The sequence below is a fragment of the Euleptes europaea genome, chromosome 8, assembly GCF_029931775.1.
Source record: "Euleptes europaea isolate rEulEur1 chromosome 8, rEulEur1.hap1, whole genome shotgun sequence".
NCBI lineage: Eukaryota > Metazoa > Chordata > Lepidosauria > Squamata > Sphaerodactylidae > Euleptes > Euleptes europaea.
In genome coordinates, this window is record NC_079319.1 from 71,490,234 (window position 1) to 71,509,035 (window position 18,802).

At 41.3% G+C, this 18,802-nt stretch overlaps 1 protein-coding gene across 1 annotated transcript in view; it reads right to left on the reverse strand.

Moving 5' to 3' along the window:
- Positions 1 to 5,611: 5,611 nt before the first annotated feature.
- CDKAL1 (CDK5 regulatory subunit associated protein 1 like 1) overlaps positions 5,612 to 18,802 on the reverse strand; it is a 361,142-nt gene continuing 347,951 nt past the window's right edge. The window contains exon 15 of the mRNA XM_056854106.1: positions 5,612 to 5,961. Coding sequence (XP_056710084.1) covers positions 5,770 to 5,961 — 192 coding nt within the window. The 3' untranslated portion in view covers positions 5,612 to 5,769. The remainder of the gene's footprint in view (positions 5,962 to 18,802) is intronic.

Here is an 18,802-nt window from a genome sequence, read left to right on the forward strand (position 1 = left end):
AGGATACACCTCTAAATGAGTTTATGAGAAAAAACTGTGACTGTAGTGCTTGTAGACAGGAATTTGTTAACAATGTTCTCTTCAGGTTGTATTTTCTCTCTCTCTCAACAAAATAAGCCTTTATGCTCCACTGTTAGCTTCCCACTGCAATATATTATGCTAGCGGGGGGGAAATTCCACACCAAAAATGAAATCCAGAAGAGGCAGCAACGGAACATCACAGCAGGTGCTGTCGGGTCTCTCTGTGCTGCCAATATATTTTCGCTCATGCGATGCAACGACTAAGTTCCAACCACTAAGTGTATTTTTATATTAGCACTTGTGGCAAAGGGAAAAGTGGAAATCACAGCCAGAAGTAGCATGGTAATCACTAAGGTTCAGGAACATTTCAGTAGCTTCCTGTGGAAAAGGAGAGGATAATCAACACCACGCCGAGACCATTAGATTTTATCTGTATTCTTGTCCTATTTGGTTCTTCTGCATACAGCGTAGGCTTTTTTGGTGGCTTGGGATGAGTACATAAACTGAACCAGAACACCTGGATGTTAAAGAGCAGACTGCCACTCAAAACTTGCCGAAGTCCTGCCATTAAACTAAGGGACTAAAGAAATGTTTTGTTCTGTATATGCAGCTTCCCAAAAGATGAGGCCACAAGCAACCTGAAGAAGCACTTAACCCACATGCTTAAACCTGAGTACTATGCACAAGCTTAAACAGAGTAGTTCTTTAATTAAGAATGTGCTAAGTATATGAGCCACGTGAACGCTAGACACCTGGGATCTTCTGCATGCAAAGAAGATGCCCCACCACTGACCCACAGCCCCCTCCTGCCTGCCTTGTATGGTTTAAGACCAGAATGATGACACTAAAAATTAAAACAAATCCTGACAATAACTCTTTCATTTAGCACTAACCCCTCTCCCCACAGCAATGCCTTTGGAAAGTTTGTTCAAGTAACAAAAATGTCCAAGACCACTACAATGTTTAGAGGCTTGGACAAAAGAGATAGAAAGAAAACCAAAAATAATTGGGCAATGAGGAAAGATTAATTTAGCGTATGAGATAATGGTTATGGCAATGGCAACTAGCCTTTACCCAGAACATTCTTGGTGGAACCACTGCCCTGGAGGCCCATTCGGGGCCTGCATCAATCATTGCTATCGCTGCTGTGACTTGGGTTAGGGTTGCCAGGTCCTACCTCTCCTCCGGCGGGAGACTTTTAAGGTACATCTTGGGATCGCACAGCAACACGTGGACGCGCGTCACTTCCGGTTTACAACACTCTTAGTTTGAGTGGCATAAGGCCCCTCGCGAGGCAGGACTTCCGGGTAAACCAGAAATGACCTGCAGCGGCATGTACGCGGGTGCACGTTTGCCCGCCGACCGTCAGCTGGTTGGTGGGCAAAGGGGCAAATTGCCGGGGGTTTGCCCGCCTCCACTGGGCACCTGGCAATCCTAACTTGGGTCCAAGTGGGATTGGACAGATGCCCCTCTGCAGCCCCCACAGCAGTTATCTTTCATTTTTATGTGAGTCTGTCATATTTATATGGAACCTGACCTATCTAAGGTGCTTTCACATTGTTAGCAACCACTAGCGCACATCTGATCTGATTTTGAAGCAGCAAAAGATCGTGTAACTCACAGACATCATGTTCTCTCACAATCTAAGGTTTTATGGATAATTGAAGGTAACCAGAACCTTGAACACCCTTATTGCAAAGAACAAATCTGGAAGATTTCTAAGGCTGAACATAGCTGTCAGAATCCAGCTGTCTAATGACACCACTTTACGATCTGACCCGCATCATCTCTGCAGGAAATCCTTACACAGCCCAAGCCTGGAAATTTTACAAGACTGCAGCAAAACCTCCAGGCTGGAGCTACTCCTCACTAAAGCCCTCTGTAAACCTGCAGGGAGCGCAGCAGAAGCCTGGAAACTGGTTTAGCACATAGTATTGCTCGGTGCTTGGCGCAGGTCACCAGGAATGCATCCAGTTGATCCTCTGTTTAGTCTGTATATGCCCATTCCATATCAATTCAATCCTAGTACACCACTCAGCAAAACCAAGTGGATAAATCAGGTCACAAAATGTCAATTCACATATACCGTGCAACTGCTGCATTTCTACGTGACCCTGGGTTTGCACTCGCTTCTGGTTGCACGGAAGATGCAGCATGCGACCCTCTTCTCCTTTCCACAGTTCATTTTAAATAACCAGAGCTTGTGCTTAACCAGAAAAAACTAATGGATAAATTTCAGTCGACGGTGCTGGATCTTTTTTAATACAAACAAAGCCATAGTAATCATGAAAAAGCTCCCTTGCCAATGGAAATATCGCAAGATAATTTACAATGACTCTAACTGGCACTTTTGCCAGTTGATTGGATTCTTAAAGAATTCTTTCTAATTATTTTACTTTACAGTGCAGATGGCTTTGGTGAAGACAAACACACTAGAGTCAAAGGGTGTTAGAGGTCAGCTAGCCCAACCCCCTGCTCAGTGCAAGAACACGCAACTACAGCATCTCTGACAGATGGCCCATTCAGTCTCTGCTTAAAAGACCTCCGGAGTCCACCTCCTTCTAAGGCAGTCTGTTCTACTGTTGAACAGCTCTTGCCATTAGGAAGTTTCTCCTATTATTTAACCAAAATCTACTTCCTTGCAATTTCCATCCATTAATTCTAGTCCTGCCCTTCAGAGCAACTAAAAATAAATCTGTTCCATCTTCTACATGACATCCCTTCGGATATTTGAAGGTATCAATCACCTCTCCTTTTAAATTGGGAAATCACGATGAGAAAAAACCCAAGATGAAAACAAGGCCTACTTTCCAGTAACAGTATGGGCAAATAAACAGTATTTCCACATCTAACCACATAATTTCTTGTATTTTTACTCAGTGCCCTTCAGCACATGTAGTTCCAGTTTAGTTGAGGCTAAAGACCAGGTAAGAAAAGTACTTGCCACTTGAACAAACAATAATCTGGGAGCCAGTATGCTTTATCTGAGCCTGGTATACATTCCAAATGTGCCTGTATTCCTGATCCCATGCCATAATTCATTTATGAACCAAGAAATTTTTTTCCTCCTGAAATGATATAAGCAGAGACTATCATACAAATGGGATTACAACCCAGGCTGCCTCCCCACATTCTAGTTTCCCGCCCACCATGCATGGGTCATGATAGTAACCCACACAGACTGAATGCATACTTGTTCATATGTGGCATCAGTACCTGAAGTGGGTAAAATGTCACATTGCTAACCAACTAGAGAATACCGTATTCCCCAGCACAGTGAGCTACTTGGTCTTTGTGACATCTTGAATTTACACACATTGCAACAAGCTATTTTAAAAAAAAAACATATAGTCTACTAAGGTTTTTTTTAAAAAAAATATGCACAGCATATTAAGAAACATCCTGTGTGTGGGCAGGCCATGCTGCTCTCCCACACGTATTCAAATATACTGGAAATCTGGAGCTCTTTAAGTTGTCAGCCCCGTATACAGGACATGAGGAATTCTATTTTCACTCATACCACGGTGAGAGATTAGCAGCTTGAAATCACTTTGACAGTTTGTTACTCTATTGCATACTGCAGGGAATTTTAATTCCAACCTGTGAAATTGTAATTGCTTCTCAAGAAGCACATAGGAATTCTGGGTAATGGCTACAACCATCCTCAGCATCAAGAGTTGCTAGTTGCTGCCACTTTAAATACTACTTGCTGTTATTCAAAAATCACTCCAGCTTTCCATATGGGAAACGGAGCTGGGGAGTGAGACTAAATTTACAGGAGCTGTCAGATGTTCAGAAATCCGTAGGCAGAAATGTGACAGAGGTGGCTGAGCCTCCCCTCAGAAGGTACAATTTCTCTCTCTCACACACACACATACACACAAAGTATTATGTATATGATACTGTCCATATAAAATGGTACTCCTTTAGCATATACTTCCTGCCTCAAATAAGAGACTAAATATCCAACTTCCTTAAATGTATCCTACTATGCCAACCCAGACAATCAAAAGATGCCAAATTTAATAAAGTGGGCATTTTGTTGGCGGAATACATGTATCGCCCATGATAAATGTATTCTGAATGGCCTAGCATATCTACAAGACTCTGATGAATTCACCTTTATTAATGTTAATGGGAAAAGTGTTATCGACTATGGGCTGTGCTCCCCTTGGCTGGTGGCTAAAATAAACTTATTTCAGGGCAAACCAAGAACAGAAAGCGATCACATGCCAATTCAAATATCTATAAACTTCAAACCGGTAGAAACAATTTCAGCTGAACACGTACAGGATTCGACTCTCAAATTTAAAAGAATCAACTGGTCTACTAGGACTGCAGAAAGAGTGAATTTAAATGTATACACAAGTGGTAACAGATTTAATCATTGTTTAGCAGAGTAAGAATGGGGTCACTATAAGTCGTCTGTGACTTGATGACCAAAAAAAACCCATTCTTTATGTTTCCTAGAGAACATTCATCTTGCCAATTTTTTTCTTCCTGGAAGTGACTTTCTTTTCACTTTGTATAAGATGCACATATGTACCCCAGACTTGTGGATAATTCAGAATGTAAGCTACTGATATGGATGTTAAGTGGTGATTAAATCTGTTACCATGTTACTAAATTGAGGCTATTTTCCTCATATCCAAGCTTGTGAACTGGTCCCTGTGTCTCCTTTGGTTATTTCTTTCTGGGTCATACACTTCATTTGACCTTTGGTGTTGCAAACCTTGGAATGCATTGTGGGTTTGGGCTCCCGTCTGGTCTGCTACTGACTTTGTATATGGAGATGTTCTTGTTAGGGAAGGGATCCTGTATGACTGCAGACAGACCAATCTCAATATATTTTTGAAGATTCCCAATCAAATAGGGATCCTTTGTCGGCCCTGAAGATATTAAAACTCCCTGGTCCTCAGCAGCTCCGAGAGATTGGAGGCACTTACTTGCTGAAAACTGCCTGAAGCATTCTGATGGTTGTAAATTACCCAAGAGAGTCAACCAAGAATACTTTCTTCATTGTCTTGGGAACTACATAATTTGGGGCAAACATGATCTCACTAAGCCCTTGCTCAGAAATTACAGAAAAAATATACGTATGTGGATTTACAATGCACTGGTCCCAATGGATGCAAGCAGGAAAAGGAAGAGGGTTCATTTATACATTTTTGCTTGCCCTTACCTATTTTGAGCCTCAATATAATCTAAGGGGAATTAGGTCTATAGTTATTTACTGTGGTTCAGTCTTGCTGTTATGTTCGGAGGCTGAAATTTCCAGGACCCTAGAAAGAGGGTAATCAAATACTCACATGGTAATATAAACAATAATCACAGGTTTTATAGTCTGATAGCACTGAATATTTCAGGGTAATATTAAAAAATGACAAGTTTTAAGGTGCATAAGAAAAAAAGATATTTAATAAGGCTTCAAATGCTCACAATACAAGGGCATCATCAATTAGTAATGGTAAAACAATACTTAAATAACTTAATTTGCTAAAAACTCTCATCTATGGTTTCTTAGCAACTAAGAAAATAGCCACCTTTAAAAAAAATTATGGTGTGGAATTCTTTAATGCACATTGATACCTCGATCTTGAAAATATAATTATAGGATTTAAATTGATATAGGAGCACCTCTCCAGGCAACGCCTTAAAGTATGAATTATTGACCAGTTTTTGCCACTGCAGTTTTCAATCAGCAATTTGCATCTCTTGACAAGATCATCCTTTAGTTCAGCCTTCCATTTACACACCTCCATAGTAAAAGGCAATAAGCACTGCCAGAAGAGCCATGCTTAGTGACAGCATCTTCAGTACATTTTCCCCTTGTTGCCATGGCAACCGCATTGCCACCCTGTGGCTCAATGGTACTTTTTGCTTCTCAGCAGATGGACAGGTTTTTGATTCTGAGCCGTTCTCCAGCGCATGTCTGAACTCCTGTGGAGAGATGCAGAAATTAAACAGAATAGATGCAAAGAGCTTTTGACATGTATCAAGTACAAAGGACATTCTTCTTGGACCTTAAACAAGGGACTTATCCTTTTTTTGCAACATCAAAGAATTTAAATAAATTGTACAAAAGCTGTTGCCAAATCACCCTTTACAATGAAATGAACTGCAAAAGCAATAAAGCTGTTAACATCATCACAGATTTAAAACCTCGTTGGTTATGATACAGTCACACTAATTCATTCCTGATCTACGCCTTTGGATGTTTCTGTGCTTCCTTAAAGGCAAGCCTACTGGTCTGTGGTAGAGAACTGCTATTTTCCCCCTTTGTACATGACCACAGTCTGACAACTGGTTCTGTCCCACATGATGTCAGCTCAGCTGCGCAACATCATCTTTACTGTTCTCTTCCCATCTCTCTCAGGAGCCAGATGTGCAAGAACATTCCCCTTACCAATCTTACTCAGAGCCATTTTGCCCATGCCGAGAAAGCATATAAATATATGAGCAGGCATATGGAACCGTTTCGTCATGTTTACATATGGTATGCATATATTGGAAAGCGATAGCTGGTTGCAGTTTCCAGCACCTGAAATAGACGTGAATGCAAATCTTACAGATAACTATTTACACAGAAGCTGCAGCATCCCCTGCCCTGCCTGTATACATACATCATTTTAAAGCATTTTTTTAAAAAAGTGGGAAAATCTAGGTATCGCCACAATCCTTTTGTTAATAGGAATACAAATATGTACAACAGCTGTTGTGTGCATGTTTGGAAGAACTGCGCACGAGTCACAAATCGCGATTTACTTAGAAGTCATATGAACACAGGAAGCTGCCTTACACTGAATCAGACCCTTGGTCCATCATAGGTAGTACTGGCTACTCAGACAGGCAGCGGCTCTCTAGGATATTATGCAGAGGCCTTTCACATCACCTACTTCTGGATTCTTTTAAATTGGAGATTGAGGGGATTGAACCCAGGACCTATTGCATGCCAAGCAGATGTTCTGCCACTGAGCCACAGCCCTTCTCTTGGTCCTTACTACCATGGATATAAATACTCCTGTGTTGTATCTGGTATCAGCTAGTTTCTGACCTTGACTGCCAAACTTTCATGCCTGCCCATTGGCCCCCTGGTACCTTATCTGCCTCTTGCCCATCATTGTTCTACACTGTTTCTCAGTCCCCTTTTTGATGGACCTGTGATCAACCTTGTCAATTCCGAGGGGGGAAATCTCAACATCGAGGTGAAGGCATCAGATGACAGCTCAGAGATGGAGACTGTCGCTATCAAGGGGAAGTGTGATATTGAGGCAACTCAAAGATAGGTGTTTAGATTTTTTCATTGCCTTTTTCAGCGGTGGCTTGGAGGCAGCCCTCGGAGCTGACTTGTGTTTGTTGGTCGATGTCATTGGTGGGGCACATGAAGCTGAGACAACAGATGTACACACCCGCTTTTCCAATATGGTCTGCCATTTTTCTGATTGAGGTGATGGAGCTCCCAAGGCCTTTCCCCATGATGAGGCATTTAACTTAGCAGCCATCTTGTGCCGCGTTTTAAGGGTGAAGAGATGACAACTCACACGAGGCCGTATTATGCCCTTCCCCCAGGCAGAGCAGACACGCGTTGTGCTCATCCTTTTAGACCATGTTGGTCCCACACTCCTTGCAGTTTTTAAAGAGTGTCATCACAAATCCCACAAATTTACCATCTGAAAAAATGATCCTGAGGCGAAGATATGGAAAACCTCAAAAGATGTCCTCTCTCCATGGCGGCGAAGAGAGGTCTGAGGGAGGTGCGCTCTCCCTGCCTCCGTCACATGTCTGTTTGGGCGGTAAATGTCAGTGCAGGAAAGAAGGGAGGGAGAGCACTCCAACTGCTTCGTATCTTCTGGAAAGCTCGTTAGTCTTCTCCATGGCTGACCTGTGTAGTTCTCATGTTGTACTGCACAGAAGCCATGAAGATTTCAGTGGAAGTGATTTCAGTAGAAGGAAAGTGCACTGAGGCACAACATCTAGATGGCCCAAACATGAAAGGACCTTACTTGACGTCAGTCAGGGCAGTTGGTTCTCAGCAGGGGATCCAAGCAGATCTCTAGAACAGGAAAAACACTGAGCAGTCCATAACCTTGAAGAGAGAGCTGAACTTCCCAAAGACCTTGGTGGGTTCAATGGTCAGCAGGACTTTGCTTAGCCTCATGATGACATCCAGTTGTTGGTTAGCATGCCCTTTACAAGAGACATGTAAATAATGAAAGAACACGCAAATAATGAAAACAGAATGGCACGGGCGGTGCCAACCTTGCTAGTTTTGCATCCTAGGCAGCTGCTTCTCTTTATTGTCGGCCAGCTTTGGGAAGCAATGGCAGCTGGAAGAAGGGCAAGTAGACTTGTATAGTCCATGTCTCAGTGCTGACACTTATTTAGATATGATGGTATTATTTATTCTCACTGTTCCTCCTACCATCTCTCCTAGCACTTGGTCAACTGGAGGGTTTGGGAAGGAAGGAACCTTCTAGCCAAGGTTGTTGTTGTTTTTTGGTGATATTTTTTTAATGCCAAAGGTGGTATTCATATGCAGTGCATGAATGAATTACAGGTGCTAGGAACTTGAGACCCATGAAAAGATTACCCCAAACAAAAACTGAAGAAACGAAGCACAGGGGTGCTTATGCCATGGAAACACAAGGAACCGACGGTAATATCCACCATTCAAAAGAAAATATTAGATTTCACTACAAAATATGCAGTGGCTATTTCCTTGTAGTGACAGGCAGAATAATTAAAATCTATTGGCTAATGAATCTAAAAATTAATAACTGATTACAACTATTTCATTCCTAGAGTCAAAGTAATTAACCTTTATATGAAGAAATAAACTGGAAACCACAGAATACCAATTATTAAACATTACACTAATTTGCAACAAAAGCCACCTCATAATAGACTTCATTTTGCAGACTGATTAAACTCGGAAGAAAAGCTTGCGCAGAATTGTATTCACTTGGGGCGACTCATTATTTCTCTATTAGAATTTTTTCTCCCATCCCACTATCAATTTACAATACAGTCTAGATTCAGTGAATAAAAGTTGTTACCCAAGTGGTAAAAATTTCACGATTATTGTGTAAACTAGATTTAGTCACATTGGGCCAATGTTAGCTAAAGTGTCTGTCTGTCTGTCTATCTACTGCATTGTTTATCCTGCTCTTCTTCCAAGGAACTCAGAGCAGCGCAGATGGTTCTCCTCTCCTCCATTTAATTCTCACAACCACCCTGTGAGGTAGCTTTGGGTGAGAAAGCATGTACGGACAAGGTCATCTGAAATGTCATGGCAAGTGGGGATCTGAACCTGGGTCTCCCTGGTCCTAGCCCAACCATTCAAACCACACTGCCTGGAATAATTAGGAATATTAACAGGACCAGAGGAAATTTATAGCAGGGACAGTAGACACAGGACTGGTTTTGCCTTGCAATAATTCGGATTCTTTTCTTTCAGTGCAGAAACAGCAGTGGTGCAGTGCACACGTAGAATAAAGGAACCTTATTTTAGCTTCTTTCAGCACAACTGTGCCCATAAATAGACACCAGTGCCCTCCTCCTATAATCATTTACATCTCTTCTGGAGACCTTAAAAGATTTCCATCTACTTCTACAGCTTCATTATAAGGGCACAACTGGACTGTGCTGGGTAGTTAGTTCTCTAGCTATCATTAGGGTTGCCAACCTCCAGGTACTAGCTGGAGATCTCCAGCTATAACATCTCCAGCCGATAGAGATCAGTTCCCCTGGAGAAAATGGCCGCTTTGGCAACTGGACTATGGTATTGAAGTCCCTCCCCTCCCCAAACCCTGCCCTCCTCAGGCTCCGCCCCAAAAACCTCTCGCTGGTGGAGAAAAGGGACCTGGCAACCCTAGCTATCATCCATAAGATTAACTCTGCTAGTCAGGGAAGCACTAGCTAAATGAACCACACACACACACACACACACACACACACACACACACACAAAGCCCGCAGGTGGCAAATCTGTCATAACTGGAATCAGAAGCTGTGCTCAATAGCAAAGCCTGCACAAGTTGCAGGCCTGGCATAACGGAAGGCACTTTTAAGTAGCTGCCAAGGCTCCACAGCTTCGGGAGGGCCTTCCATTGTGATTGCAGGCCGCCCCCTTGTTCTGGGGGCGCTGCATCAAGCTCCCCTTGCCATAGCATTGGGGCCAGCTCACCCTCTTTCGATCCTTGGCACACAGGTCACCACCACAGCAGAAGCCACCGCTCCCCTCCTTCTCTGCCAGATAGTGGATGCGGCATGTTGCTGTCAGCTGTTTGTTCCCCTGCCTGAGAGAGCAGCAATGGCGGAAACAGCAGGTGCAATTAGAGCGAGAGGGGAGGCAAGCAAGTGGCAGCCGCTGTTCCTAGTGGCGGCAACTATTTCATCAAGAAACAATCACAATTAGCACAGGCAGCGCCATTCACTTACCTGCTCTCCCCCTCTGTATCACAACCATGCTTGGTCAGCATCGTTTTGTTGATGGCTCCCAAAACCTGGAGCCATCACTGAAAACCTGTGATCCACAAAGTTTAACACAGCCATACATCAGGGTCTGACCAGTTCTTGACAACTTCCATGTCCAGCTTTTACACCCATACATAGTAATAGGAAATAGAATGGCATGAATTAACTTGATCTTGGTTGCCAGTGATACATCCTTACACTTAAAACAAAGATAGTAAAAGAGTTTAAAGTAGTTTGATGTCCAGTTAACTAAATTCAAATGAATTTTCAGCTCCATACAATGTTTTCAGGAGAAAAGTATTTATTAAAATAAGGGCTCAGCCACATGACTCATTCTGAACACTGTCACAGCGGGGCAAAAAGTGCCCCTGGCTTGGGAACACAATGGGGGAGGGGAAGACTGGAGCTCGTCTCCCCCAGCACGGTGGTGCTTGGGTAAGCTCCCCATAGCTCTTATGTTGCTGCAGGGAAGGGGAGTTGGTTAGGAGAACTGAACTGGTGGCAAAAAATATTGCATTGTTTGGCCCGAAGTTGCACTGGAAGTAAGAAAAGCTATTGAACTTCCTTGAAACATTTGTAGTTTTCTCACTGTAGTTTTCTCACTATGAATTTCTTGGCTAGGTTGGGAACTGCAGTGCGAGTGGAGCAACATGTTGAACCTTTCATTTGAGATGCCAATAAAACTAAACTGGTCTTTGCTAGGGCAGTTTCTTTTCTTGGAAAATATCCATGGAAGTTGAAGAAATACCTCTGGGACGAATTACTTAGAAGAGTTCCATATCCAATGGAAGTACGTATCTCAGGTATAAAAATGATTGGAATAGATCTGATTTTTTGATATTGATTTCAAAAGCAATAAAACAAAGCAAGGAGCTTTTTATTTTAAGCCATTGGGAACTACTCTATGAACTACAAGATGAATACAATTGGTGCAGAACCAATATACACCAAATCATCCAAATTATGCTTTCAAAGATACACCCTAAAATATTATTAAGTTATTTTAAAAGACATTTACAGTTAGGATTAATGGTAAGTTGGTAACTCTCATAACTAATGGAGATTTTTTTTCCTCAGGTACATCATAGATTTACATGAAATCCTTGAAATGCCATAAGGCTGTTTTTCTGTAATGATGGAATTTTAATAATTAATCCATCCATCTCTCTCTCATTCTTTGACAATGTGGTATGAAATATGCACATTTTTACTATGAAAGAAGCAGCTGAAAACAGCCAGCTTTCTTCAGTTTAATGGGTTTATTGTTGAAACAGATCAAGAGAGAAGAGGGGAAAGGATGTATATGCACTAAAATGGGAGACTGTTAATCAGAACTGGGAAATGGATGGCATTTTGGAAATCCCCAAAGTTCAATGTGAAAATCACTAACCACAAGGCAAACACTGAAAATACCCATGGAACGGGTCTTTCAACTTGTTTTGGCAGCAGCAAAAACATAAGGCTCAGCTAATAAGGTATCATATACATTATTAAAACTGCCAGTGTTTGATCAAATGCATTTCAGATTATTTTCTGAATAATTCTGCCCTGTTAAAAAAATGTTTCATGTGCTTATTCAGCTCCTTGATCCTCCTCCATTTTTGATGCATTGGAATTAACTGACAACTTATAAATGAAACCTGCAATCAAAATGTGAGATTCTGAACCTGTTAACCACAGCCTAAGATTTTGTGAAGTCTTACTTTATGTCAGGATAAAGATTGGCCTTCAAAATAATAATTCCAAAAGGCAGCCATGTTTAGTGCACTGCACTAAAAATAAACAAAAGTCTTTGCTGCACCCGCATCTTAAAGACTAACAAAATTTTACTCCCGTAAAAGCGTTCTAGTCCATTAAGTTGATAGCTTTCTAGGTGCCACAAGACTCCTGTTTATTTTGGCTTCTAGATGGTTATCTGTGCAGAATCTGTTAGGCAGGTGAGAAAGCAACTGAAGGATCAAGTATTGAGATTGATTCATTGGCAGTGAAGATCCTTGCGTACAGTATCAGCCACATTGACCTACTGCTATGTATAAGGATCTTTGAGTGGCAACCCTCAAACGTTTTGCTGAAGAAAAATTCTTATAGACACATATTCTTTCCTAAGGCTCTAGTTCTTCTGTGAAGAACTTAAAGGTCTGCTAATGATGATGAAGAGCTGAAGGATCAAGTATGGAAATTGATTCATTGGCAGTGAAGATCCTTGCGTACAGTATCAGCCACATTGACCTACTGCTATGTATAAGGATCTCTGAGTGGCAACTCTCAAACGTTTTGCTGAAGAAAAATTCTTATAGATACATTTTCTTTCCTAAGGCTCTAGTTCTTCTGTGAAGAACTTAAAGGTCTGCTAATGATGATGAAGAGCTGGACACACTGTATGATACTCATGGACATTTTATTAACCTCACAGAAGACAGTGGTATCGGTAATAGAGAAGGAATAGTAGGGGTTTCATTCACAGATACATCCACTTCCTGTATCTACTTTGTAGGGACAATCTGATTTGTAGAGAGCATTTTAGCAGCAGCCAGCCAGGTAGTGACTTCAGGAGGAGGAGGAGGAGGAGGAGGAGAAGAAGAAGAAGACTTTCTCTATCACATAAGGGAGAATCAAACCGGCTTACAATCTCCTTCCCTCCCCCTCCCCACAACAGACACCATGTTGAGGTAGGTGAGGCTGAGAGAGCTCTAAGAGAGCTGTGACTAGCCCAAGGTCAACCAGCTGGCTTCATGTGTAGAAGTGGGGAAACCAACCCTGTTCACCAGATTAGCCTCCAACACTGTGGAGGAGTAGGGAATCAAACCCAATTCTCCAGATTAAGAGTCCACCGCTCCAAACCACTATACAACGCTGGCCAGGCATCATAGAAGACAAACAAAAAGCACATCTCTAGTTATCATGAATTGGGTGAATGTGCACAACTGCTTTATGTTAACACATGACCTTCACCCTCTCTCAGGGAAAGGTCTTCCAAGCAGAAGGATAGCAGGCTGTTAAACTGAGGATAGACTAGCAAGTCTCCACCCTCCGCCACTCCTTGCAGGTTGCTCAAGAGAGCAAGGGATTCTATAATAATTCCTTGTAAGCATCTTAAGACTACTAGGGGAGAATTGCATATTATGTGACTACATAAAACTACTATATTTATTCATCAAGTTTATCTTTTTCTAAGTAATTTTTTAATTTATTATCAGAAAAAGAAAGAAAAAACACAAAAATATATTGGTTCTTGTAGGTTATCCAGGCTGTGTGACCGTGGTCTTGGTATTTTCTTTCCTGACGTTTCGCCAGCAGCTGTAGCAGGCATCTTCAGAGGACTAACACTGAAGGACAGTGTCTCTCAGTGTCAAGTGTGTAGGAAGAGTAATATATAGTCAGAAAGGGGTTGGGTTTGAGCTGAATCATTGTCCTGCAAAAAGTATCAAAGGTAATGTGCTAATCATTGTCCTGTAAGTATCAAGATAATGTGCTAATGAGGGTGTGGTATGTTAATATGGAACCATTGTATCCTGAAGTGATCTGTTAATGTTTGAAATCCAAAGCTAAATCCGCATGGCTATTGTGGACTGTAGTCTTTGTTAGTGTGGAGGTTTTCAGGACAGGAAACCAAGCCTTATTCATTCTTAAACTCTCTTCTTTTCTGTTAAAGTTGTGCTGATGTTTGTGAATTTCAATGGCTTCTCTGTGCAATCTGAAAAAATAGTTGGTAGAATTGTCCAGTATTTCAGTGTCTTGGAATAAGACTCTGTGTCCTGTTTGTGTCAGTCCATGTTCAGCCACTGCTTATTTTTCAGGTTGGCCAAGTCTGCAGTATCTTTCATGTTCTTTTATCCTTGTTTGTATGCTGCGTTTTGTGGTCCCGATGTAAACTTGTCCACAACTGCAAGGTATACGATATACTCCTGCAGAGGTGAGGGGGTCTCTTTTGTCTTTTGCTGATCGTAGCATCTGTTGTATTTTCTTGGTGGGTTTAAACACTGTTTGTAGGTTATGTTTTTTCAAACGTTTCTCCATCCTATCAATGACTCCTTTAATAAATGGCAAGAATACCTTTCCTATGGGAGACTGTTTTTCCTGAGTTTTCTGATTTTTGTTTGGTTTAATGGCCCTTCTGATTTCGTTTCTGGAATAGCCGTTTGCTAGCAGTGCGTGATTTAGATGATTAATTTCTTCCTTGAGAAACTGTGGTTCACAGATCCGTCTTGCACTGTCCTTCAGTGTTACTCCTCTGAAGATGCCTGCCACAGCTGCTGGCAAAACGTCAGGAAAGAAAATACCAAGATCACGGTCACACAGCCCGGATAACCTACAAGAACCAATGAACTCTGACCGTGAAAGCCTTCGACAATACAAAAATATATACTCACACGAACCAAACATACAGTATATCCATCCTTCCAAGAAGTGCCACACGTTAACTGCATTCTATATCAGCTCGGATAATAAAGGTGTCAAACTTGGTAGACCCCATTATAGAAAGTTTCTAAATCTCTTAATTAATTCTCTAATCAAAACATGATAAATAACCTAATAGTTTATAAGCTTAATCCTACTTATTTTGCTAATCCTTAGCCTATAAACTACATCATCTTTAAGGACCGACTAGTATTTTAAGCAATGTTTTGTACATAACTACCTGCTAAATCATTCATTAGTGCTTTATATCCATTTAACATATTTATAAAATTATTCTGGTTATTTTCTTGCTTAATCTATCAATGATTATTACTAAATCGCTAATTATAATGCTACAAAATATTGAAATTACATTTGAGCATAATGATAATAAACCAAGTTTACCTTTAGGTTGCTTGGGCCAATCGCATGCAACAAAATCCAGTTACATACTTATGAGGTATTTACGTATTTGGGAAAAACATGCTCAGAATTGCCTGATGAATGCTGACCACAGAGGAACAGAATACCGAAAGTAGTTGAGAGTCAGTTAAAAGGGGCAAATGGGGGGCGGGGGCGGGGAGACATTTGCCTGCTGAAGCCTGAGAGCTTATAGATTCTTGGAAGGGAAGATGGATATGCATGTCTGTTTGTACTTGCTTTCCCCTTCCACTGAGATTCCTTGCAGACCCTAAGAGAATGGAGTAATGCAGATACTTGGTAGGATCAGATTTCAAACTGATTGACCCACTGCATCTCTAAACAGCAGGTGCTAAATCAGGACACTGAACCCAAAGGACAAGTTTTGGTGGACAATACAGCTAGCAACAACAAACATGACATTGTACTTCTGTACTTTTAAGGAATTCAGGTTCTGAAACATCATGTGGGTTATCATTATCCCTTATGATTTTTGAAATATCTGTTTTATGCAGTTCACTCTTGATTTTCTTTTAAAAATTATATGTCAATATATGTTTGTACACAACATATCCTTACACAAGTTAGATACCAATAAAGGCTTGTGTTGTGTTGTGTGTTTGTCCTTACGCAAGGTGACTATTCTTAAACTTGATACAGTGTGAATATCATGATCACAGGGAGATGCCTTCCTGATGGCCCATCAATCAAAGAAGCTTGTTTGTTGGGTATACCAGAGAGGGCCTTTTCAGTGGCAGCCCCATGATTATGGAACAGCCTCCCCAGGGAGGTGCGCCTGGCTCCCTCTCTTTCGATCTTCAGGAGGCACTTTCGATCTTCAAGAGCTGAAGATGTTTTTATTTAGGACTGCATTTGATTAAGTTTAGTAGCAATCCTGAGTAGTGATTTTAAAATTCTGGTTTCAGGTAGCCGGCTCAAGGTTGACTCAGCCTTCCATCCTTCCGAGGTCGGTGAAATGAGTACCCAGCTTGCTGGGGGTAAAGGGAAGATGACTGGGGAAGGCACTGGCAAACCACCCCGCAAACAAAGTCTGCCTAGAAAACGTCGAAATGTGACGTCACCCCATGGGTCAGGAATGACCCGGTGCTTGCACAGGGGACCTTTACCTTTATCTTCAAGGTGCATTGAATTCCCTAAGGGAGAAAGGCAGCTAATAAATGTTTTAAATACAAAAATATAAATAAATGAAATATGATTCTTTCCAAGTATGACTGTGAGTTTCCATGGGTGGTGGCAGCAGGGGTGAAGGAGAAGAATTTAGCACTTGAATGTAACCAGCAACTACCCCATTTCCAAAGGTGTTTGTCTTTCTTTCAGCTAAAGAATCTGACCACTGTCCCCATTTTTCAGCTTGCCCAAGGCTATCCCAGTGAGGATCAATTAGTCTATTTCCCATGTTTTAGATTGCTCTAAAACTGTTCCCCTTTGGGTAGTTCCCTTGGCATGTGGGCCTGTGTGCATACTTCTCATGCTAGTGTCAGTGGGTGCTGATGTCTGACCTGGGATTTGAACACTGGATCAACCAGGTGTGAGTCCAGCAATAGACCACACTGGCTCTCAATGAGTTCACCAGAAGGTTATTTATATCAAGCTGTCATGGTTCCATTGTCTGCCAGTGCCCCCATGTATTTTAATGCCAGCTAGCATACATCTGAACACCTGAGGGAGTGACTTGAGAATCTTTTTTAATTTCATGCTCAGCCAAGTTTAAAAGTCGTTAACAAGAACTCTCTCACTGGAAACATCAAGTTCTGGGTTTTTGGGGCAGAGGTGGGAAGGTTTTTCCAACTTAACCTGAATTTGGATAATCTCACAGAAGTGCTCTTTGTGCCTGAAACAAAGAACTATGCTTTCAGCAATCCTACAACAATAACTTCCAAACAACTTGAAAAATCATAGGGTTGTTGATTTTTCAAATAAAGTAAGTTATGGTTCTTTTAGAATACGTGGCACACATTGTAGTTCTTTTAGAACATTCAGCACACATCCTATCAGGACAGTATGATATTTAAAGGTCTAATCCTCACTTGTCACAGAGAGTTAGAAACATAAAATATTAATTGATTTAAATTACATATACATCCATTAGTCTATATTAAATGGGCCAAATTGCCTCCAGTTCTAAGGGGTACAGGTGTAGGTATACACTGAATGCACTGTCTAGCACAGGCCTAGACTTGTCCTGACAAGCTCAGACTTGTTCTGCCCAGCAATAAATGTATGTAACCCTCGAACCATGCCTAAAGCAGGACTTTTGGCCACATGTCAATTTCACACGCAAGTTACTTATAAAAACACAGTCAAATCTCTTGTAAAGGTTTTTCAGTTTGGAGTTAGCAGTTTGGAATCCCAGCTACTGTCCTGCCATAGACTTTCTGCATCCAACTTGCCAGCCTATATTAGTTAGGGTAACCTTGAGATACTAAAACTAACATTTTGATTAGTTTCTTTGACAACAGTTCTGCTATATGAGCTCTGTTAATAAGTCTAAATTGTTAATTTATATGCTTCTGATATGGGGGATTCTACTTCACCTTATCTGTCCTGTTATAGCTCTCCCCATGTTAAAGCCTTGGCATTCACAGCCAAGTTAATGCAAATCCTTGGGAAAGTACGTGGTTAGAGGTCAAGATCCGGCAGAATAATTATTTGGTATTTCAAATTCACTTGTACTCATTATTGGGATTTTTCACCTCAGTTGGTCTATGAATCTCGGGGTATTTTGAGGCTTCTTGTCTGGTGCCCCTCTTTCAACAGAATTGATTAGGCTCTAGTCATGCTAAAATAGATCCTGTTCCTCCTGCAATTTCTGCAGTTAGAGAATTATGGTGTATAATGCCATGACAATATAAATTTGACCCAGTTTTCACATGCTAAATTAAATCTATGGGTCAATCCAGATTTTAAAAGTGGGAATAATTTTTTCCCATGGAAAGCTTAGACAGAGATTTTTTTTATATAGATACTGCAGTATCTTTTATATAGATACTGCAGAAAGATACTGCAGACTTGGCTAACCTGAGAAATCAGCAGTGACTGAACATGGATTGACCCAAACAGGACACAGGGTCTTGTTCCAAGACACTGAAATACTGGACAATTCTACCAACTATTTTGTCAGATTGCACAGAGAAGCCATTGAAATTCACAAACATCAGCACAACTTTAACAGAAAAGAAGAGAGTTTAAGAATGAATAAGGCTTGGCTTCCTGCCCTGAAAACCTCCAGACTAACAAAGACTACAGTCCACAATAGCCATGCGGATTAGCCTTGGATTCCACATGTTAACAGATCACTTCAGGATACAATGGTTCCACATTAACATACCACACCCTCATTAGCACATTATCTTGATTCTTACAGGACAATGATTTGCACATTACCTTTAATACTTTGCAGGACAATGACTCAGCTCAAACCCAACCCCCTTCTGACTATATATTACTCTTCCTACACACTTGATAC